Source organism: Platalea leucorodia, assembly GCF_965183815.1.
Source record: "Platalea leucorodia genome assembly, chromosome: 2".
In the NCBI taxonomy this organism is placed as follows: Eukaryota; Metazoa; Chordata; class Aves; order Pelecaniformes; family Threskiornithidae; genus Platalea; species Platalea leucorodia.
This window is the reverse complement of record NC_138824.1, coordinates 131,399,378-131,422,439: the sequence shown is the minus strand read 5'-3', so window position 1 is coordinate 131,422,439 and position 23,062 is coordinate 131,399,378. Positions and strand designations below refer to the sequence as shown.

At 44.7% G+C, this 23,062-nt stretch overlaps 2 protein-coding genes across 4 annotated transcripts in view; one reads left to right on the top strand and one right to left on the bottom strand.

The window, feature by feature from the left end:
* The first annotated feature begins 93 nt into the window (after nt 1-93).
* Nucleotides 94-12,504, top strand: FAM162A (family with sequence similarity 162 member A). The gene is made up of 5 exons (XM_082304572.1): nt 94-243; nt 1,319-1,444; nt 3,704-3,812; nt 6,700-6,808; nt 8,565-12,504. The coding sequence occupies exons 1-5, from the start codon at nt 228-230 to the stop codon at nt 8,658-8,660; spliced, it is 456 nt and encodes a 151-aa protein (XP_082160698.1). The 5' UTR covers nt 94-227; the 3' UTR covers nt 8,661-12,504.
* Nucleotides 12,505-12,650: 146 nt separating this feature from the next.
* Nucleotides 12,651-23,062, bottom strand: part of KPNA1 (karyopherin subunit alpha 1) — a 55,495-nt gene continuing 45,083 nt past the window's right edge. The window contains exons 12-15 of one of the 3 annotated variants that reach the window (XR_014227464.1): nt 18,777-18,904; nt 17,918-18,096; nt 12,990-16,467; nt 12,651-12,720 (exon numbers count right to left, since the gene is read on the bottom strand). Coding sequence is in view for 1 of the 3 variants with exons in the window: in XM_082304571.1 (XP_082160697.1) it covers nt 16,280-16,467; nt 17,918-18,096; nt 18,777-18,904 (495 nt within the window). In the remaining 2 variants the exon portion in view is untranslated. Of the gene's footprint in view, nt 12,721-12,989; nt 16,468-17,917; nt 18,097-18,776; nt 18,905-23,062 lie in introns of those variants that run through there. The other 2 variants (XR_014227465.1, XM_082304571.1) reach the window with 2 other exon arrangements.

The following is a 23,062-nucleotide window of genomic DNA, read 5'->3' as shown; positions in this document are numbered from 1 at the left end:
ACGCGGGGGGCGGGGCGAGGCGGGCCCTGCCCGAGGGCGACCCCTGGCGGCGCGGCGCGGCGCGGGGCGGGGCGGGCTCCGGGGGCGGGCGGGCAGCGCGGCGGTACCGGTCCCGGTCCCGGCGCCGGGTCCGCGCCTTCCGCCGCGCTTCTCCAATCCCGGGGCCGGGGCGGGGCGCGGGCCCAGCGGTGACATTGAGGGGCGGCGGGCAGGGCCGAGGCCGCGCCATGTGGGGCCGCGCCGGTGAGTGACCGCCCCGGCGGCGGGACGGGGTGGCGGGGGAGCCGCCCGGCCTCTGCCGCGGCCGCCGGCGGGTGGAAGCGGCGTTGGCAGCCCCGAGGCGGCGCGGCGGCCCCCCGGAGGCGCCGGGCCCCGCGGGTGGGCGGTGCGGAGCGGTGCGGAGCGGTGCGGCGCGGGGGGCCCGGCCCCCGGGCGGCCCCGGGCCTGCGGCGGGGCCAGGCCGAGCCTCAGCGCCCGGGCCCGGCCGCCGGGGTGGCGTGGGAGAAGGGCGAGGCGTGGGCCTGCGCCCTCCTCCCCTTGCCTGAAGATCTCCGACAGGCTTTGGTGTCGCTGAGGGGGCCGCCTGTAAACGCACATTTATGGTTTTTTGCAGATCTGGAGTGTATTACGCCTAGAAAATAAAGGGCGAGTGTTTCTCGGAGGAGAGACATTTCCAGCCAGCATAAAGAAGAAGAAAAGAATTTATATTTTTAAAATCACCCTTTTGCCTTTCAGAGATTCCCCCCCCCCCTCAGAATTTTTTCGTTCTATGAATTACAGACTTGGCAGCTCTTGCTGGAGAGTGTGTTTTCCTACATAAGGTGCCCTGGCCTTTTCGAGTGCGCTGCAAAGTAGGCGTCTCGGTACTGCAAAATTCTGCTTTTTTTCCTTGGCTCTTGTCAAGCCTGTGCCTTGCTTTGGGGACGAGGCACGACGGGTGGGACGCTGGCGCGCGGGCCGTGGAACGGCACCGTCCAAAGCGTTTCCGAAGCACGCGAATAGGTCGGTTCCTCGACATCGCGACGGGCGTCGCGTGCTGGAGATTGCTTGTCGGCTGTGGTTTTGCGTTCCCGTTTTTCTGCATAAGGTTAACGGGCGAGCTCAAGTCGTAGCTGACGGAGTCAAGCTGTAATTTCTTTGGTAGACTCTGTTACAGCCTAAATCTGGTGTTTCTTGCATAGTATTAGATTTGTAACTATTGCTTTTCTTTCTTTTTTCTCTTGCGTTTAAAAAAAAAAACACTTAAAAGCTAGTATTCTCACTTTCTACTGTTCTGAATTCGATTTGGCTCCTTTCCTTCCTCTGCTTTCTCTTCCAGATAGCGCTGTTAAACTGCTGGGAAGAAATATTCCCTCAATTCTGAGGATGCCTAAAGGAGCGGATCTGAAGATAAGCAGAAGGCTTTGCATTAAACCCCAGGAAGAAAGTCAACTTCAGCCAAAAAGTAAGAGTTTTTGGTAACAATCACGTTATGTTTCATGCCACAAAATATTTGGGTATCCAGGCTGCAATCATCTGAACAGGAATTTAGCTGACATAGATGCTAATACCTCTGATTTTGTGAGAGGGAATTCCGATCTTTAACTAAGGATTAAATTAGCAATAGATTCTTGTTTTCTAACAAAGCCAGGGGTCAGTATTTCTTCTTGTGACAATAACACAGCTTTCAGTTTGTAGCAGGTCACCGGTATCTTCTCTGACGTGCAGTCCCACATTGAGGCTCTCCAGCTGTGCTCTGGAACCCGCTGTTCAACCCCCACGTCAACGGTCGCTGTGTAACACCACCGTATGAGCGGAAATACCTTTGCAGTTTTTCATAGTACAACCAGCTCCAGCTGCTCGCAAAACTGAACGTGCCCTGCAGGAGAGGGTCGGTCTGAATCGTTGGCTTAGTTCATGCTTAAGGGTGGAGTCGTTCAGGTGACGCTCAGGCCACGAAACATTTTTTCACTATATATAGTGAAATATATATGGGACAGTTACAGATGCGAAGCATTTTGCATAATTCTGTGTTAAAAACATAATGCAGCTGTGCTGGGTAAGACCAAAGTTGTCCTTAGCTGTGTCACCTCTCCTGTAGTGGCCGGTCAAGGAGGTCCCGTACGTTTTTGTGAAGGCTAATGGGAACGGTGGCCGATAGCAAGGACCTAAGGAGGAGTGCGGAAACAGGGCAAACATCACGTTTCTCCCTAGACTTCTGTCCCAGAGGTGGCATCTTTGTGTTTAACGGCCCTCGCTGGATTTTTCTTTCATGAATTTGCCCGGTCTCTTGAAGCTGGATGTATTTTTAGCATCCGCATCCTCTGGGAAGGAATTCCTCAGCTGAAACATGCTGTGAGAAAACACGTACAGTCCTGTGTTTGTTTTTGAACCTGGCGCGTGCTGTTTTCCATCCAACGCTCCTTTATTCGATGCCCCTTCCAAACCAGGATCTGTTCGTTATAACCCATAACGAACGTCGCTTACAATTCTGGCGCCCTCGGCTGCGCTGAAGGGAGCCTCAGTTACCGCTTTTCTAGGCCAGAGGTCTCGGTCTGTGATATCGTTTCTTATATGGTGGCCATTCCATACCTGGGCTCGTCCTTACTGATTTTCTCTGTACCTGTTCTATTCCAGCTGTTTCTGAGATGAGGGATCAGTATTTCACGTGCTTTTCAAAATGCTGGAGTCGTGGTTTTATACAATGGCATTATAATGCTTTTGGGTTGCTCTGTGTTCCGAATCGCTGCCAATAACGCCGTTTCCCTTTCTGACCGTTTTGCCAAAAACTGGGTGAAAGCCCGAGGACTTGCTCCGCGGCAGTAACGGTAGGGTTGGCGTCCGGCTTCTCCCTGTGAACTGGAACTGCTTCCCGCTCCTACACGCGGGGTTTCGCTGGCCGTCTCGCTGACTCGGGATTCCCAAGCCCCGTGGCTCTTCGCGCTTAGCCCCTCTTCTTTCTGTTTCTGAATAACGTGGTGTCGCCAGCAAACCGTCGGTCCGCCCTGCTTCCTAGGTAATTCATGAAGCCACGAGGCAGCGCAGGGCCATACAGGATACCCCCCGCTGTTGGGCTGGTGTTTGGGGGTTGTTTTTTTTTGTTGTTGAAAAGGAGGTGGGGGTGGGAAAGCTGTCGATCTCTGCGCTGTCTTTGCTAGATTTTAACGGTACGTATGGAAACCTTCCCGCGTTACATTCTGAATGCTTTATATGGAGTTTGAAAGACTGAGCTGAAAACGAAGGGCCTATGGTCATCTGTTTGTTTATACCTCCAGATAAGATAAAATCTTACATTCCCTGGAGAAGTTATCATTCCGTGATGCAGTGGTGTGGCATTTTGTTTTTTCTGTACCAGTTCCATTTGATTTATTCTTTAAACTCATTTAAATGTAATAGGAAAACTATATAATACCACAGCAGCTTAGGAAGCTTAAATGCTGGAGCAGGTTCTGCAAATTTAGAGCTGCAAATACAGAGGTTTTGGGCAAGATTTGGCTTTCCTGACGTGGCCTCAGTTTAATCCATCTTTACAGGTTTGTTAATCTGACTGTGATACACTTTTTGTTCCCTAACCAACTCTAGCAGTCAGACTTCAAATCCCGCATTGCTCGCCCTAACTGGTTTCATTACAGCTGTGGCAATTCATCTTCTCCGACTGTTGGTTTTGGTGGGGTTTTGGTTGGTTGGTTGTGTGGTTGTTTGTTTGTTTGTTTGTTTGTTTTAGGTCGGCCTCTTTTGAGGGTGCCTGGACACAAGCCTACAGACTGGGAGAAAAGGTTTTTGTTGTGGGCAGGCCATTTCAAAAAACCCGAGGATATACCAGAGACTGTCTCGTAAGTGCCGGTTTTGAAGCTGTAAGAGAGACATTGTCTGCGCAGGAATAAGTTACTCGAATGCAACTCCAGAATAACTCTTCTTAAACGGAATGGGTTTTCACAGCTGAGAAATCTTACGCTGCTGTGTTTGGGGTATCGTCTTGTCGATGAGGTGACCTGAGCAGTTCTGTCTTGCTGAGATAATACAGCCCTTCTGATGTTTTTCTGAAGGGATGACTGGCATCGATCGGTTGTTTCATTAGAAAAACATCACACCTCAGTTAATTTTTACTCTTCTCTCCCAATCAAAAAAGCTTTTTGCAGATATTAGCGTGAGCTTTTTCTAGTGCTTTTCTTTCATGATAAAATAAAAAGTCAGTCATGATAAAAATAACTGAAACTCATTTAAAATACTTATTAATGAATGTCTGGAGGGCATGGGCCAACTTACTTTACTCTTGGAATTTAAACTAACAAACAGTGGAAAGGCTCCCTAACAAAAAAAAAATATACATATAGTCAAAATTTCCCTGTTGCTGGTGGAGTCCAAATGTCAATGCTTTGCCCTGTGTGAAAAGTAGAAAATAAAACTGGATGTTCTAGTTCGCCTGTCTCAAAGGAAGATCAAACTTAACAACAAAAGGCGATTATTAGTTTAAAAAACATTCCTGGTGGTAGTATGGTTAACTTGTAAAACGTGCTTTTAAATATATGTATTTATTTAAATTAAAAAGGTACAGTAAATCTTGTACTGCTTGGGTAAGCAAACCCCGTAGCTGCCCTCGAGAGAGAGAGATTCTATTTGTTTGGATGCGCAGTATGAGAATTGAAAATCCACCCATGTATCTAAGTTGTTTCTAAACGTATCACAATGGATAAATATTGTTCATAGTTAATTCTTCGATTTTTGTATTGAATCATTTTTCTTAAAATTACATTTGAAATACATAAAGGTGTAAATTATTAAAACTTATTATGTCAGTTCATATATTTTTGCATACCAGGCACTTGTTATGAGCGTTTTTAAGAAAACAGAGGTAGCAGAGCGATTGAAGTCATTGCCATGGTTTATTGAAAGGACAAACCAACTCCTGATAAAAGCTGACCATTTTTGCAAGTGCATAGGGAATTCTTGTTTTTATTTAGGCAAATAGTTCAGCCAAAGCCGAGAAGACGACTGAGAACTATAAAAGCACAAAAGCTTGTTTTCCTGCTCTAAGCTGAATTAAGAGTGGCTTGTAAGGGCTTGTGATAGAAGTCAGGAATCTTGCAAGATGCGGTGATCAGAAGTAACTCATTTATGAAACAAAGGTTAATCTTGGCCACAGAATCGATTTAAAATGCAAATTGCGTTCAGAGAACTACCTTTTGTGTATTCTAACCCACCCAAGGTACTTCAAAAATTAACTAATAAAAAGTTTTTTAAATCCTACTTCTGTGCATTTCAGATTAATTGCAGCCTGCGCCCACGTTGTTCATCACAGATGATTAACAAAAACAAATAACCCGGAAGGAAAATTTAACTACTACTTTCACGGTAGATGGACATGTTCCCTATGATCAGAACTCTTGTACTGGGATCAATACTTTGAACAGCGATCAAATCACTCTTGCCCTCCCCTTCAAAACCAAGAACAAAACTCCCTTCAGTTCTCGGCTCCTGTGTGATTTACCACGTTGAACTATCGTGGATCCTTCCCTATCTTTTTTTCCTCCACGTATAAGGGTCAAAACGTGGTAAAAGATTGCACATTCACTCACGGTTGCGTACAGCGATCTCTTCCCAGTCCCGTTACGTTCACTGTCCCCGTTGCTTTGGGGGTGTCATTACCTAGTTTGATGCCTTTATTCTTTCCTCACGTGATGTCGATGCTTTTCTAGTCATCTGTCATTTTATAATATGCCAGATTTCATCAGTGAGACTATTGGATCTCCTTGAGAAGGGAGTCAGCTGCTCTAAATTCTGCAAGGAGGGTTGAATATATAGGGTACAGCTCTTTGGTTATTGCGGAAAGCCCATCTAAAAGCGTTATGCTTCGCTGGCCCTTCTGGCATCGATACCTCTAATACGAACTTTGAATTTGCTGCAACTGGGATGTCATTTGGGTAAAATGATCTCCAGAGTTTAAGCTAACTTAAAATAAATGACTTTTTGTTTTAACTCGTCATATGTACAGCTGGAAGGATACAGCGATACTCTTCTTGTGGAAGATGGCTGGTTTTTAAAAGATAACAGTAGACTAGGCAGCAGGTTTCCCAAAGGAGTGGTATAGCTACTGCTGTGGCTAGATAAGCCCCCTGCAATAAAAAAAATTTAAAAATTAAAAGATTTAAAGGAGTCCTCTGCCCAAAGCTGATGTTGGAAAGCTTACAAGCATCCATGCCTCCTTAGTTACTTCGGAAAACAGATTGCCTTAAGGCTATCGACTCTAGCAGGAGGGAAGTGGTAACCACTGGTCTTTTACCGAGTCCTATTCAGAATTTCTGCGGAGTACTACGTTCAGGAGCCGGCGTGTAAGCTGTAGCACTATCAAAGCCTGTAGTAGGGGATTATTAGTAAATGCATCCCTCTCCTTTTCCTGTTCTCCCCATAGCGAATGTACGTATTTCAGTACGGCAGCCTCCCATCTCTGCATCGCAGCCGAGTGGTCGAGAAAGGCAGCACTGTCTCTTAACAATTAAATAACCAAAAGTTTAAAATGTTGGGTTTGTTTCCAGCTCCAAGCACCTCCCAAGGTAGCGGGGGATCAGCCTTTCCCGTCCTTGTAAAACCTTTTTGTGAGAAGAGCCAAGTATGGTTGGCTTTATACCAGATTACGTAGCATGCCAGGAGAAATCAAACAATTAGCCAAATGGTTTATTTGGGTCTCTGATAGAGTCTGTTCTTTTATTATTATTTCTTGAGGATCGAAACAATCAGAGCAGCAAAGACCACACTGCGTGTGAAGTTCAGCTATGTAATGATTGCCCTGACGATACTGGGATGCATACTCATGGTGATTAAAGGGAAGCAGGTAAGCACGGATTTTTGGCTGGTGAGCGCAAATCAATCTTCACATAAACTCCTCGGTTCTTCCTACGCATCATTAGTACTGGTTTGGGTTTGTTTGGGGTTTTTTTCCCGTTTTACCACTGAGCAAAAGTTAAAAGTAAGTCCTCCTAGTTCCCCAGAAGTGACCCTCACTGATGGATTTCCAAGTCAGAAAAGGGTGATGCGACTGTTAGACCGCCTAGGCTTCCTTTAAAAGGGGGAAAAGAAAAAAAAGAGTCTTTTTTTCTCAGTGCCATACTTAATTTTAGCTTGCGCTGGTTTGAACTCTTTAATTTTGCTGACGGGCTGAGAGAGTTTGAAAGGAAGGAGCACCTTGTGTTGCGAGGATCTGGTAGGCAGGTAAAGGCTCCTTGGGCCGCTGGCGTATTACAAATGCCCCTCTACGCGCTGCAACACTCGCAGGCTCCATATAATAGCAAATGAGTACGTTTCCCCACAGACTTGAGAATTCTCAAAGTCTTTTTAAACAGTGGGGAGATGGTCAGTAATAATTCTGTGCCCTTTAACTGCACTAGAAAATAGTCTTCCTTTAGTGTGGATGGCACAACTTTTCTCAAATTATGAGTTTTTTGATTCAACAAACAATATTTCCTAGAAAAGCCCCCAAGTCCTGTCAATGCTGAGTATCCTTCACTTGCATAGAATTTGGCAAGGTATCGAAGCAGCTCAGCATATGGCAGAACTAGGTCTGCGATTTAATTTGCACCATCCGAAGTGAGGAAGTGTAAAATTTAAGATGCCAAGTGCAGCAAAGGTTAGTCATGCCTTAACTTTACGTGCTTTTTCACGTAGCTGGTGAACTATTAACTTTGTGGTACTTCTGTAAAGAAGCAAGGAGCGCTTTTTGTGCACCGAAGCCAAGCTAAAGCCTCTCCGCAGCATTAGTCTCAAAGTCAAGGAATGTGAATATAATCTGGGCAGCGTGTTGTCACGTCGCTTTTGATAAAAAGCACGGTGGTAACAGAAACACAGTCACATTCTTTTAAGGATGACTGGAAGCAGAAAACCCTGAGCCTAAATCATCTACACGGGCAGAACCTGATTTGTACGCGGCCTTTCTCCGAAGCAGTTCTTCTGATGACAATGTTCAGGTCTTGCTTCTGTAGACTAGTAAGTGTTCTAGAGAAACCTTAAAACTAGGCACAGGGTCTCAACCCCAAGCTATGGAAGGGTCAAGTGACGTTTCTACTTGTCAGCATTCCCCTATCAACATGAAAAGGATGCAGCACTCTGACGCAGAACAGCGGAAAGGTTTTCCCCTGGCTTTAGCAGGAGAGATCAAACACTGACAGTTCCCAGAGCGTTTTCCTCTTAGACTGGAGTAGTACGGATGCAAACGCCAGGAGGAGAGGAGGACAGCTGCTTTGGGACCCTCGTTTTCACAGCAGCTGGCATCTGTTATGCTTAACTTCTGATTTGCTTCCAGTACCTCTGACTTCTGAAGACCAGCGGTTAGTATTAGATACTGACCAGAAGCACAGACTACATCTGCTAGTGCCTTAACAACAAGGTTTAATTTATTCCCAGAGAAATAATGAGTTTAAGCCAAAATAGTCTATGGATATTTTCTTTTCACCCTCTCCCTGGCTGGCATTAAAGCTGACAGAACTGTGCCTTGGTAAGGACAGGCCAGCTATTTTGTAAAGTACTGATTCAAGTTTCATCTCCGTGGTCCCTTAGGTGATACTTTCTGCTCTTGCTTTGTCATTATGTTGTAGGCTGTGAAAAGGCATGAATCTCTTACGAGCATAAACTTGGAGAAGAAAGCTCAATGGAGAGAGGAAGCTACTCAGAGTGCCTCTGCTAAACCTTAGAGGGGGAAACGAAGAGACCAAGGGCTGGGGAAGAAAAGCTGACGTCCTTTTCAGCACTGGAAGGAGGATACAGTCACATCTTTCCTGTATGTTAATTCTGTACTCTCATGTTCAAGAAAGAATGAATACGTTATCCTGTAATTATTAAAAACAGAAACACCTATTTTCTTTTCCTAACACTCCTTTCCTGAAGCTGTCGTCTTCACAGTTAGTGCAACAGGAGAAGTGAGCAAACTGTATAGACAGAATAGTTGTTTCCCACCTGTGCTATGCACAAGACTAAGCATCTTTTTTAAAAGACAGCAGGGCTGTACCTGCATTCGTGGTACCAATCTCCCTTACGAAGTCTTACGCTCGCTCTTACCACTTAGAAGATGACTGAGACACGAAAGGACAGCCCATTCGGTTCCCACTTGCACATCCACACTTGTACAAACAAAATACCTTTGCCGGGCAGTCATCTGCTATCGCTGACTATTTCAGGTCCCTTCATGAAGAATGGTGCTATAGGTATTCTATATTGTTACAGGCTGCCTAAAATATTCCGTACCTTCCTCTCTGTGTAGAGAGAACAATTATTAGGGGAGTCCTTGAGTCAGGAATAATTGTATGATCTGCATTAACATCATCAGAATGATCGTAAGTTATGAGAAAGCCTGCTTACCTGTTCGAGGTCCAATATATTCTGGCTGCATCTGTTTAAGTAAGTGAAGGATTACTTTTTGTGAAGAACTGCCTCCTTTTGATAAAAACCTAATGGTTTTTACACCAGAGCTGGTAGTGACATGAGAAAATGTCCAAGCCAAGGGAAGAGAGATGAGTATTTCGAGGACTACTGAGCAACAGCTTCAACCTGTGCTATCAGATTTACTATTTAGAGGCACGCGAGTACGAGAAAGTCAATCAGGCGTTCCTGCTTTCTGCTGCTGAGCTCTTCTTTCCAAACCTCATTTGGATTTGCACGTTTCCCCCTTTAAATTGTCATCTGTGCTTTCCTGATCCTAGCTCGCTTAAAGATCATCTGCCTCGCGTTTTAGAAGCAGCAGACGCAGCAATACCTGCAAAGAGCAACTCCCAACAGTCCTGCTTCTGGCATTCATCCCAGAAGAGTCACATACTGTTCGTGCTGAACAGCCCGCTGCAACTGGAGACCAGTATTTTTCCTCCTCCTTTCAGTTTGTTTGGAAGGAAATGTAGATTGGGACTGTCAGGACTGTCTGAAACTGGGTCACTTCCCAGGACTGCCTGCTAACTGGGGACGCCACGAACAGAAGAGGCAGATGTGTTTGGCAGATTTAGTCTGTGAGCTTCCTGATAGTGGGAAGCAGATTTTTTTCTTTAAAACTTTTTGCTGATTTTTTTTTTTTTTGTACTACTAAAAATTAGCGCTATTGCTGAAAAAGCATTAAAAGCCCTACTAAAAAATGCAGGGTAAATCATGTCTTTATACCTGGAAAAGAGAAGCAATAAGCTATCCAGTGCAGTCTTCTCTAACACTTTGTCCTTTCCTCTAGAGCTAGAAAATAGCTGCGGCAGCCCGCTTTTTTAGGAGTTGCATTTCTGGGTATCGCTTGCATTGATGAGCTGTAAGCAATCAAACAAGCTGCGCAGCCATTCCGCCACAGAAGCTATAAACTTCAGACGATGCCGCGACCTGTTACCAGATCCTCTGTAAGGCAGCTACCGCAAGCGCGCTGTCAAACAGCGCGGGCTTCCACAGATCTGTCCGCTCATTAGCGCTGAACCCAAGTCACGCTTCATTCCGCTGCAGGTACGTGAGCAGATCTTTCGTGACAGCTCTGCTTCCTTCCCACCCTAGCAAGCACAGCGGTGGGAGCCAAAAAAGCCTCCCAGATTGTGTGCCTGTGCTCATTTATGTATTAAATGAGACCAGAAAGGAGAACGTGCGCTTCAGACAGTATTTCGGGTTACCATGAAGAGAAGCTTGTGATTTGATTTATGCTTTGTGATGGCAGAGCTTAAAACCATGCATCTCTCAAAAATATCCCCCTTTCAGTAAGCGCCTCCGAGAGCACGCTGTGACTAGAGCAGGCAGGTACCTCATCTCGTTTTGGAAATAAAACTACTTGGACTCAGGCAGCTGGTAAAGCATTTCTAATAAAAAAACCTGTAAAATAACACTTAGAAAGCAACGCCCCTGAGCAGCAATGATCACCAGTTTTTCATTTTACTGACATTTCTATAATTTTTTTGAGTTTACTCAAAAACTGAACTCTAGTCCAGTGGTTTGGCAGAAGCTCCATGCAGAAGTCCTTCCTTCTATCACTCCGGTACCTCCACCATTTCAGGATCTACCATAAAACCTGTGCATCGCTGCGCACATTTGTGTGTTCTTTCAGCTGCCACGTCGGTTCCAGAGCCTCAAATAAGAGCCTGAGCCTTTGGGCTTTGTGCTGCCTCCAGCTTGCTCCCAAACATTTGCAAGTAGGTGGGTACTAGAAAAATGATGTAAGTCAGTCTTTCTCCAGGAGGCAATGAAAGAAACCACTTCTTTCCTAGTGCGATGGCTTCCAAGAAAGCACTTCTAAACACAGACAATGGTTACAAACCAGCACACGTTTCTGGCCTAAGCAGCCAACTGGAGAACTTAATACACCTATCGTCACCCGATTAGCTCATAGCTTTAGCCTACACCCTTTTAACAGTGCCTGATGGAGAAGAACATACTAAGCCCTTAGAACAGTTTTTAGTTTTCTTTCTCCCCTTTGGCTCGGTCTGCAACACCATTCCCGTTTATTCAAAAAAAGTCAAATTATCAATCCTATACCACATGCCATATTGCTGTACCTGTTCCAGAGGCAACAGGTACTTCCCAACGCAATGATCCATCTGCCAACTTGAACGCTGCCTCAAAAGAGCAGGCAAGAGCCCCATGGACGTGGCCGTAGCAGTACATAAAGAGGTCCTGTTTATTTTCCTACTAAAACTCAGGCATCTGAAGAAAGACCTTCACGTCTACTGGCTAAAATTGGCATGGGAAAAGTACTGATGATATCTTGTGCCAATCCCCGAAGCAAAGAAATCGCACAGGAAGACATGGGGAATTACTTAAAGCTGGCACAGAGGTAAAATAGCTGTTCTGGAAATCCTCAGGGAAGCACAGAGGCGCATCACCAGGAGCACTGTCACATTTAGGAGCGGGTGGTGGGAGTTGCTTCCTAACAGTCTTGGCGCCGATAGTTACAGAAATGCGGGTTCAAGAACACGTAGGTTTTCCGCGGTCAGTGCCTTCCTCCCTTCCCTTAAGACTTAAGCGAAGGGACTCTGATCACCAGTAGCTGGTTGGCATTAAGGAACCAAGACAGGAATTTAAGAACTGGCTGAAGTCTCTAGGCAGCAGTTCCCTGTCTGTGCTGTCTTCCCAGGAGCCCCAAGCCCTGGTCCTGGCTTAGTGAGCCTTCAATAACCTCCTGCCCCACCATCTGTCGCGCCCTCCTGAATCCAAGAGCGACCCTGCCGGCCACGTTCCACTGGGAGCTTTACCAATTGAAAGAACGATAGCTCCCGTTCGCTGCCTCAACAAATACGCAACACCTAAAAGGCATTACAGGTCTGGGAACAGGACGGCTAGGTAACAACTCCTGGGAGTCCCACATCTTCCTTTCTCTAATGTCCAGTATAAAATTAGACATTGTTAAAACCTTGGTGTAGTAGTTTCACCTCATCACTGATGCTGCAGGAACTCAGAGATCCCTGGTTCTCATTAATCTTTTCACCTTACCAGCTTGCGGGGCTTTTGGAAGGTGATCAGACTGGATCTCCACAAGCAGACAGAAACCAATGCATTAATTTCAATTTTCAGGATAAGGGAAGAAGAAAATAGGTGAGGTCGCTTTTCTGGCACTACACACTACACGGCAGAGCTAAAAGAACCCAAGAACCCCAAGAGCTCCTTGGCTTATCCTCTACACACGAGACCATGCTGCCTCCTACTTACACACAAAACAAGAACAGATCATCCAAAACGCAGTGTGACCTTCACAAAAGTGGAAGCTAGAGGTGTTCTCCGAGACAGTTCCTGTTGGAGCAGCAGCACGTCCTTCGGGAAAGCAGAGAATACTGGTTTCAACATTTCTAGCAGGGGACATAACCCTTGTTACTATCACGTCAGCCTAAAAAAGTGCCTCGTTTCTCATCTGAATGGAACTTACAACCTTTTTACAGTCATTGCTGTTCCCAATTTTTTGGCATCCCTTTTTAACTGCTGATGGCAACACTGAGAGCGTTCCTGTAAAACAGGGTTTTCACCAATGCCAAATATAAAGTTAATATAAATTCCCCCTTTCTACTAAAGATTTCTTTTCGTACCTGTGAGCATTACACTAGCCACACAGAATCGTGTTAGGAAGTAGCGTTCAAGCGATAACGTATAATGATCCTCATACTCTTCCAGCGGCACTTTTCCTCCAAGACAGAGTCCTTCACCTGTGGCCTGAACTTTATTTATTAGATGGGTAACGTTACACTACACGTTTGGCTCTACTAAAATGCAAACGGTTTACTTGCCCTTGGCTTACCAAGTAATTCTGATCAGTCTGTATCAGTGAGCTGTTCTTCTCATAATTCACAAGTCTGATCTCCCTTCCGTACCCACATAATTTGCAGCCTTTGTCAGAAGTAGATTTTGTTCCTTTTCAACCTATTAGTAAGGCTAAGTAGAGCAAGGCCAAGAACTGGTTGCTGGAAGATCCTGATGGAAATACACTCAATTAAGCACCGTTTAAAATTAAATTGAGACCTATGAGTTAGCCACATTTTAATCCATTTAATGTGTGCCATGTTGATTTTTGTATTGTTTTAGTTCTCAGTCAAAATATTATGCAGTACCAGTCAAATGCCTTACACAGTCTAAGTATATATGACAACAATATTACCTGTGTCAACCAGGCCTGTCACTTCAAACAAACATACCAAGTTTAAAGATTTATACTTATCTGCTCTGAATTCACATATCCACGGCAAAAGTAACAAACACTGGCCAGGCTCCTTACACAGGAAGGCACACCATTCAGCTTAAATGGACTCTTTTTTTTTTTAATTCGCTCATTTAGAGGCAATTGTCATTATTTTCTTGGGGGGCAGGGGAGGGAAACGCCAATGCACCACATTGTTTTCACTAGCCTGGAAGAGAAAACACTTATATATATATAGATATATAGATATATAGATATGTATATATACACACACATACGCATGTGTGTATATATATACGTGTGTGTGTATATATGTATATATACACACTAGTGTATATATACACAGAATATACATATATGAATATACAGAATATATGCACACACACTTTGCTCAGATTTGTTTACAAAATATGTAGCATTTTTATACCATCCAATAAGAGGTACATGATTTTAAACAAATCTTATAGAAATGACATGTTATTGGAAATTTACACGTAAAAAAATCCAGCACAAAAAAATCCAAAAGCTAAAACAAGATTTTGCTACTGATCAGTGCTTCTATCACCCTTCAAGAAAAGAGAAACACAGTTATTTATATGTGATGTAAAGGCAACATTGAGGGGTTTTTTTTGCTTTTTTTAAATTAACCACCAAATTTAACCCCCTAAAATTACAAAGAATCCAAGTCCATTTACAGATCAAGTGCAGTAAACTAAATGTTCCTTCAGCACAAAGCAGCACTAGAGAAAGTAAGGGGGAGAGGGAAGGTGGAGGAGGCCAACTGGCTTAGCTAGGGCGGCAGCAGGTGGCTTCTGCGGCGGCCACGCAGGTCAGAGTCTCCATCCTGAAGCACAGACAGAACCGAAGACTGTATTTAAATAACGGTCACACAGAGCTGATGTTCGGGCCTTTGCCGAGCTTCTTTCAGCAGTTTGCCGAGCGATTTATAGATGTGCATCATTCTGTATCCAATGGGCTGGTTTTGCTTTTGCAGTGGCTTGTCACCGAGAGGAGTCAGAATGAGGATCTTGCAGACAGCTCTGCCACTAACGTTTACCACAGGTACGCGACACCGCAGTCGTCAGTGGCGATTTTGAAATGTTAACACTGGACAAACGTGTGTTCCGAGCGTCCAAAATGGCTTGCAAGAACATACGATGCGGGGGGGGGAGCGGACGGCCTGGAAATCCATTGCATTTACAGAAACGGAACCGCCGCTTTCCATCAGGCGGCACGTCCCCGGGCGCGTGAAGAGCTGGGCGTCGATGCCCGCTGAACTCGGTGAGGAGCGGCTGGCCTTCGCATCAGACGTCTGTGATCCAAGCAGGTTGCGGAGCCAAGAACATGCTGCTAGCAGAAGGGCAGTCCACAGCTGCGGATGACAGCTGTCATGCAGTCAGCGATGCCTTATAGATGTCACCTGTAGGAACCATGCGTTCCATGCTAAGTCACCTGAAGTCCCGTAAACAGCAAAAGGAAAAAATGAAATGAAAGGGCCAGGCGGATCCGGGGGGAATATTACTATCCTTTGAACGTAGTGTCATTTTAGTTGTTAAATAAGGGGCTTGACCAGGAGGACTCCGTTTTATCAGGTGAGCTGGAGAGGAAGCTCTTGTCTTGCGAGAACGAAAAGGAGATCAAACGCTCCTTGTGCTAAGTTTTACAAATTAAGATTTCTGTATTCAGAAGGTAATTTTTCAGAAGATAAATCTGTTCAAGTCACGCTGTGTAAAAAGGTAAAGAGGCAGACAGGAATTTTTCAGCCATAACTTTAATACCAAAGACCAGACTCTGGAGCGTGAAGTCAGGAAGGGCTTGATTTTTAAGGAAGGCCCGGCTGGATCATACTGTGCTGGCAAGCAGAAGTGGGGGTAGTTTCTCCGTTCTAGAAGCTGGTTTGGAAGGTCATTTCTGGGGAGGTGGTAAGAGTGACCTATTCACAGGCTCTTTTTTTGTGGATGGAGAGGAAAGACGGGGAAGGTATACAAATCTCCACAGTGGTCTGCAATCCAGCTTGGGAGCTCAGTGTTGAGAGGGGATGGGGCCAGATGTGTTCAGTATCCTTAAGAACCAGGAAACACGTCCATCGCAGCCTGTCGTTGCAGGGGATAGAGAACTTACTCTATTCTTTCTAACATGTTCTGTATGCCAATGACCCCAGCTGGCACATACAGCAAAGGAGATACATTGCATGTGAAGATTGAACGCATCTCACAGCCATCCAGAGAGGCACCCAGGGAAGAGCAGGGGGAATGGATTCAGCTACGTTCTCAGAAAGTCTGAATGTCTCCCTGGACTGCAGGCACACACTGCAGCAAATACATGAGAAAGGCAGCCTTATCTTGGATGCCAGGAGTGTGAGGGCTAGTGGAGGAGGGATTATTTTCCTCTAATAGGAGCAGAGAATATCTCAAAGTATAGAAAGGTGCCTCAACTCCACGAAGACGACAGTGGAGAGGTTCAGAATCTAGAGGAGAAGGGTGATTCTGGTGACCCCTTGCCAAGGAGGGGGCATCCTGCCATGGAGAGCCAAAAGTTTTCCAGACGTATGTAAGAGCATGTGCACAAGGCAAGCGAATGAGCGCAAACAGGGTTATGGAAAACACTGAGAGAATCACTCCACGGGTGGCTTGTGGCTCGACAACAGGATTGGTTAGGTAGAGGAGCACACAGCACAGGGGCACCTCAGAGCTGGAAGCCTTCCATGGGAGCCTCACACTGCTGGAAGATGTACTGTTGCTGGTTGAGATCCACCTGTGGGGCAATGCTGCTGTCTTCATCCTCCGTTCCAAAGTAGTGCTCAATCAGATCAAAGGCCTTCTGATAAATCTCTTGATTCTCATGGCTCTGCAGGAATTCAATCTTGTCCAGGCCTGCAGAGAAAAGAAGTATGTAAAAGTTACAGCTTGGTGAAAGCATATGACCATGATCATTTTCCGTCTGTTGTGAACATCAAGTTCCACGACAATTGTCTCCCACCTTCAGAAAGAACAGGTCCCTCTGTGGAGGCCCTTACCCACTTGTACTCTCCACACCCAAGGAAAAACAGGTTGAAAAACAGAGTTCCCTGTAACTGGGTGATGTGTTTCACACTTTCTGTCTGCCTCTACCCTCTCACTCAAACAATGCAGTCACAAGCTCGAATGTCTAAAGAACAAGGCCTCAAAGACTTTTTCTGAAGAGACTTTGAGGACCATGTTTCCTGAAAGTGTGTTCACAGCGCTTTGTTTACAAGGACCATGACTACAGAATCACATAACCGCAAGTTGGAAGGGACTTCTGGTAATCATCTAATCCAACCTGCAGCCCAGGCCAACACCGGATTAGGTCAGCTGTGTCTAGCCAAGTCTTCAAAACTTCCAAGGATGGAGACTCCATCAGCTCACGTGTATCATGTGTATGTACAATGCAGTTAAAAACTCATGCAACCAGTTTTGGGTCAGACGTCAAACAGGTGGGCAAACTCAGGCCTTGTAGTCAAACAAATGAAAATACAGCAAGCTAAACTATCTTTGATACCTAGGAATGATGCTGTAATGAAATCCAAGTCTTAGCCACTCTAGTAAATCTCTAATATTGGGGATTGTAGTGGCTTTCTTGTCTGCTCCTTTTACTATGTAAGAAGACTAGAGGAAACAATTCTCTGATAGTCTATAGACATTTCTGCAACACTGACATGAAAAAGGAAGTTAAAACCTAGAACTAGGCAAGAAAAAATCCTATTCTGATATAACTCTTCCCTGGAAGTCAAGGTAACCGTGAAGGGAACCACGGTTCAAGAAACCATGTTCAGTGATACTGACCTCTTCTACACTGCTCTTGATAACCCATTTTTATTTTTCTTAATAAGTACTTGCCAATCGACACGGAAACTAACCTGAAGAGCAGCAGTAGCTCCAAACTGGGATGAAATGATGCTGCTACCTGCCAGAACCTCAGCACAGCAAAGGCAAACAAGGAAGCTGCTGCTGCTGCCATAATTCTACAGGGCAGCAGAGAGGGAAAGGAAAGGTTTGAAACCTGAGCAACAGAGCAGCGTGCCTGAACTCTTATCTGCTGTGGAGGGAAGGTACTGAGGCTGAATGACACCCAGAAGGCTCCCTCAGGGTCAAAAGAAATTACAAGATCTGCGCACACTGTCTCCCATCTACATACAAAGGTAACATAAAAGATGGAGTACATTGGTAAATGGAGACTTGTCAAAGAACAGTTAATTTTCAGATAATAGTAAGGAGGGAATGAATAGAATTTGGTCCGCTGAAACTGTAATGGGTTCACGATCATTGCTTTAACCCCTGCCTTCCACAGACGATTTGCTCGTACCATATGCTTCTTCAATAAGAGCGCAGTAAGGATTAATGCCAGTGCCACTGCGTTTGGATTCCTGCTCTCCAAGCCTCAGGATGTTCTCCAGCCCATTCAGTGCTACTTGCACAATCTTTGAGTCCATTACTGTAAGGAGGTCGCAGAGTGGTTTGATGCATCCCAGTTCTACTAAATACCTGAAAAACATCACATGGAACCCAGTAAATTGTCTGCAAAATTAGAACTGGCGTAGCCATTTAAGCACTGAGCGTGAAGGTCTAAGAACCGAAACAGTCAGATAAAATATCAACTCGACTGCAGAAACTGGAGAAATTATATACATCTATAGATAGGAAATAATAATTTAATTTTGTAATGTAAATTTATCATTCTATAGCTACAATTTATAAATATTTCTATTAATATAACCTATACTAATTTTATGTCTTTATAATTTTATTATTTTATTTTATACAAAATTGCATATAAGCACAATGTACCCGTATAAGTTAAACAGGAAAAACAACGCACACAACGCCCTTGTCTGAGGGGCTGAGCTATTCCTCTCCAGGCTGCTAATGCACTTTGTTACATTCTACAATGACCACTACGAAATGAGTTTAAAAGTTGCATTTAGTTTTTTCACGTGAAAGCAATGGTTCAATTAATGAAATAAGTATTACAGCTGAAATACTTATGGGATTTCTCCCTAAAGGAATGAATGCCTCATTCGCAACTCAATACAAAGACGTGGTCTCCCTGGCTACAAACGCTGGAAGCATACAGAAAGGTTTTCCAGTTTCTAGGTTATTAGTTTGATTTCTTGCAAAAACACTGATTCACTCAATTGCACTGAAAGATTTGAACTATTTCGTACTTGATCTGTTCAGCAGAGCCTCCAGATGTTGCATTTGTGATTGCCCAAGCAGCTTCCTTCCTTGTCCGAAACTCAGCCGTTTGCAAAATATTTATAAGAGCTGGAAAGATATGGGCATCTATGACTGTCTGCAAAAAGAAATAAAATGTCAGGGTTATAATAAAAATGAGAAATAACTTCCTTGTCCTGAGCTAGTTAATGTCTATGCTCAGCACAACACATTAAACAATGAGAAGTTAACTTATCGAGGGGCAAAAATCAGTTTTCAGCTTTACGTTCAAACCCTAGATATCGCCGGGGTCTGTGCTTATCCCAAAAGAATTCAAAACACGGTCGGATGGAAGCGACCACCATATCTAATGTGTTACTTAATCAGACCTTGACAGCAAAAGAATGCCATACTTCCCTTATTTTTCCAGGTAGCGAACCACTCAGCTATTCAGTCTGTAAACCACTAAGTCAGTAAGATCCCCTAAACAGAGAAAAAAAACTTCATAAGCCTGTGTGTCATACGACATTTCCACTGGGTGAGACAAGAGAGGAAAGAGAGAACGGATTGGAAGAAGTCCTCAAAAAAAGCAAGCACCGATATATTCTTTCCTGGTGAAAAAAACAAAGCAGCGGATGGTTCGGTAGTATGGTTAACCGCTTCGCTCACCAAAGTGATGCAAGTCAAATGAGTATTGAGTCGGCAGCTCCAAGGTTCTAGTAACTTCCGCTGGAAAGAGTCTTTTGCAATAAGACACGAAACCAGTTTAGTTACAGGTGTATGACAAGGACCTGAACGCTTTCAGAAGGATCATTCAAAGAAGCAAGAGCTTAGGATGACGTTTTTAAACTACCATCTTACAAACATAAGTCATCACGGAACTGGTAAAGGCAAATTCAAAGAAAGTCAAAGAGATCCTTCTCAAGGAGCTCCGCAGAAGAAAACTACCAGATTACATACAGCAAAAAGCTATAGTCGGTTCACGGTGTGGATGGTTCCCCAGTGAATTAAAAAAAACCAAAACATTTGATACTTCTTTTACCCTTCCTGTTTGCCTGGGCATCCACACTGCACCTACTTTGTAAATCCATACCACCTAGCAGTGGTATCAGAAGTCCCACGAACATGGTCTCCTTTACCACAGCATCGGCACTTCCAGTACAGCAATCCGGGGCCAAACCACCGCCATGTTATGTTAGATTTCTACTTTGCAAAGAGTATTTGGCAAAAAGTCCTTAACTAAAATTTTTGAACATGAATGTTGGAAGTGGTAGGTCATAAACAGAAGCCAGCTATTTAAAAAAAAAAGACAAAAGATAAAAGAAAATATCTTCAAAAACACAGGATGCATTTTCCCCCCTGACATATTTTACTGGGACCAAACAATTTTTAAAAATATACAAAAGCAACATACTGTAAGGGTACGTGGAACGTGAGAGCATCTGCTTCATTAAGGTTATCAGATCAAGGATCTTTTCAGCTCAAAGGGAGATATATAAATAACAGGAGAGTAACAAGTAAAACACAGGGTGACACAAACCTGATAGACAAGGGATAAGAGAGGCAATCACGAAGAGAGAAAGTCTCCAGTCACTAATTAATGGGCCATTAAGAAACTACAGGCAGGGTTTTGCAGAGAGCCAGCCTGGACTTTGTAACTGGTAAGACAGGGACAAGCGGGACTGTGCAAAACTTAATAACGAATCTTTTCTGAACTATCTTACCACGTAACCGCCCTCTCTAGCCCGCAGGAGTGCTGTAAAGATGAGGTGCTAGCAACTGAGACCAGCGTGAGTGAATTTGGGCCAGGAACTAGATCAGACGTCAGGAGAAAGCCCCGTGTCTGCGGGGCCAGCAACTGGAGCGGCTGGGGGTCTGGGCATCGGTAGCTGGGGGGCCACGGACTAGGGAGCACGTTCCTGGGGTGCCCAGAAAGGGTGAATTCGGGGCCAGCAACTGGTGTCAGACCTTGGGTGAAGGGGCCTCTGCAACCGGAGCAGGTGAGGGTCCCAGCATCAGCCAGTGGGGCAGGCTCAAAGCCCATAGGGCACCAGCTCCGTGGGGTGGGGGGATTTACATTTTCCCCAAACGCGGTGGTGGGAGCGGAGGAGCACGGTATGCGTAATTTGCTGGCAAACGTCAAGCCGGACTAGGTGGGGAGCAGGAGGCCCAGGATGCAGGCACGGACGGAGGGCGTGTGCCGATATTCAAGGGATCCGCAATTGTGAGGATGCTTGAGACAAATGCGTGCATCTGTCTGCTTGCAAGCAGCAAGCTGGACAAGCCCCTGAGTAGGAGAGAAGCATGGTGAGTTAAGCGAGCTCAGGATCCAGGCGTGGACATAGGTGGGCAGATATTAAAGAGATCTGTGACTGCGCGTGTGTGCTTGTGAACGTAGAGAGCGAGGGCACGCGTGTTTTCACTACTGAACTTCAGTCCCGAGCAGCTGGAGAGAAGGGCCTTGGCCGTCCACACTTACATTTTGTCAGCCCAGGTAGTGCTATACAGGGGTGGAGGTTGAGGTGGAAGCCCTAATAAGAACAGTGTGTTAGGGGATGTTAAGTATTCTCTACCAAAAGAGCTTGATACAGATCTGGGACAGGATATGTCACAGCAACAAGTCAAAAATATCATTATTGCTTCGTAAATCCTCTCCCCAAAAGAAAACTTTTACATGAGATTTATTTCCTTAGAAAGTGTCTTCTTAAAACCCACTTCTTTAGCAAGTACTAAAATCAGAGCACGATAGCGTGCAACTAAGTCAGCACATCTTAGCTGACAGGCAGCAACATACTTCGGCCTTCTTAACGCCAAAAAAAATAAGTTACCTTAAAACGTTTTGATTTAAACTTGTAAAATACTAGGAGAATTCCAGAACAAAGGCAACTAGCAATGGGAGGGCGGCAAGGGGGAGAATCACAAAAGATTGTTGTTGTTTTCCTTCTGGCTCAGTTTTGAACTCTTTGCTTCAGTGCAAGGACTGGTGGGTAAAACTACTCTTCTCCGAGCGGAAAAATGTGCATTTGAACCTTTTCAGAAGGAACTGAATCCAGATCTCGCATCTCTTGGGTGAGTGCTCTTATTTCTAATTCTACTTTTTTCTATTTATTTCTATTTCTTATTTTGTTGGATAAAAGGCTACGGCCACCTTGTTTACTTTCTGCTCTACAGTGAAGCTGGCTATCTTGACCCAAGCAGAAGAGGGTAAAACAGCTTAAAACAGGTTAAAAAAAAAGAATTGCAGCCTCTCATAAGGCGCTTCCCTGAAAGACTAGCTCAAGAGAGCAGCAGATTATCAGTCACTATATTTTTGTTTCCTGCTGCCTGACATGCAACGCGAGCGTTGTCACTACCCTTGCGCGAGTCCCGGTTAAAGGGACTTACCTGCCCCTCTGTAGTACAGCAAAGTTTTTCACCTAGCAGTCTGTTGACAGTTGAAAGCCTCAGAGCTTAGATTTTTTTTTTTTTAAAAATACATTAACTAGGTCAGAAAATAGTTTGCTTGAACCTTAATACCTTCACTAGATGCCAAAGTCCAGTTAAGCTCAACAAGGGTGGAAACAATAAAGCATTAATACAGAGAAAGTGCTAGCAGAACCTATTCTTTACGCCCCGCGTCCCGCAGCCTGGCCCACGGCACTGCTTCTGAAAGCAAACCGGAATGCCTACGGATTCCTAGCTGTATGACGTTTTCCATGGGAACAGCAGTTATGGTGCAAACAGACCACGTTTCCCTTTCAATTAAATTCCTTCGAAGTGGTAGAATAGGAAACTACTGAAATAGAATTTGGTTTTGTTTTGTTCTTGAGGAAAAGCAAACCTCAGGCAGAGCAAAACCCTGAAGGACTGTGGCAGGACGGGGTACCTAAAAAGTCTGAGGATTTAGAAAGTATTAATTCAAACTACTTTACTTTGTTAGCATTACTATACTGTGTGCCTGACATGTGGAAGTGGGTTGAAGACTGAAGTAACGTAGTGCATACAAAAATGCTCAAGATGAGCACAGCTTTCAAACAAAATGAACACAGTTAAGGGGTTTCAGTTCAACAAGAGCTTTAAAAATGCGTGAAAGAAATAAAGAAATGAAAAAAATCAAGTTGTAAAATAAGGACTGACGTACAAACTACTGCAGACCTCACTCTGTCACCTGTTCAAATGCTCCACTACGCCTCGAAAAACAAAGTGCCTTGGTTCTTCATGAAAACAGTGGGCAACCGCCTCATACGTGCCATGAAGTAAAGGATGTGTAACCGTTCTTTCTGAGCTGCTGATGTATCGTAACGCTTGCATTCTTCTG

Coding starts and splice junctions, on each gene's coding strand:
- FAM162A (XM_082304572.1), top strand. Junction 3,813..6,699: donor GATATACCAGAGACTGTCTC/GTAAGTGCCGGT, acceptor TTATTTCTTGAG/GATCGAAACAATCAGAGCAG. Junction 6,809..8,564: donor TGGTGATTAAAGGGAAGCAG/GTAAGCACGGAT, acceptor ATTATGTTGTAG/GCTGTGAAAAGGCATGAATC.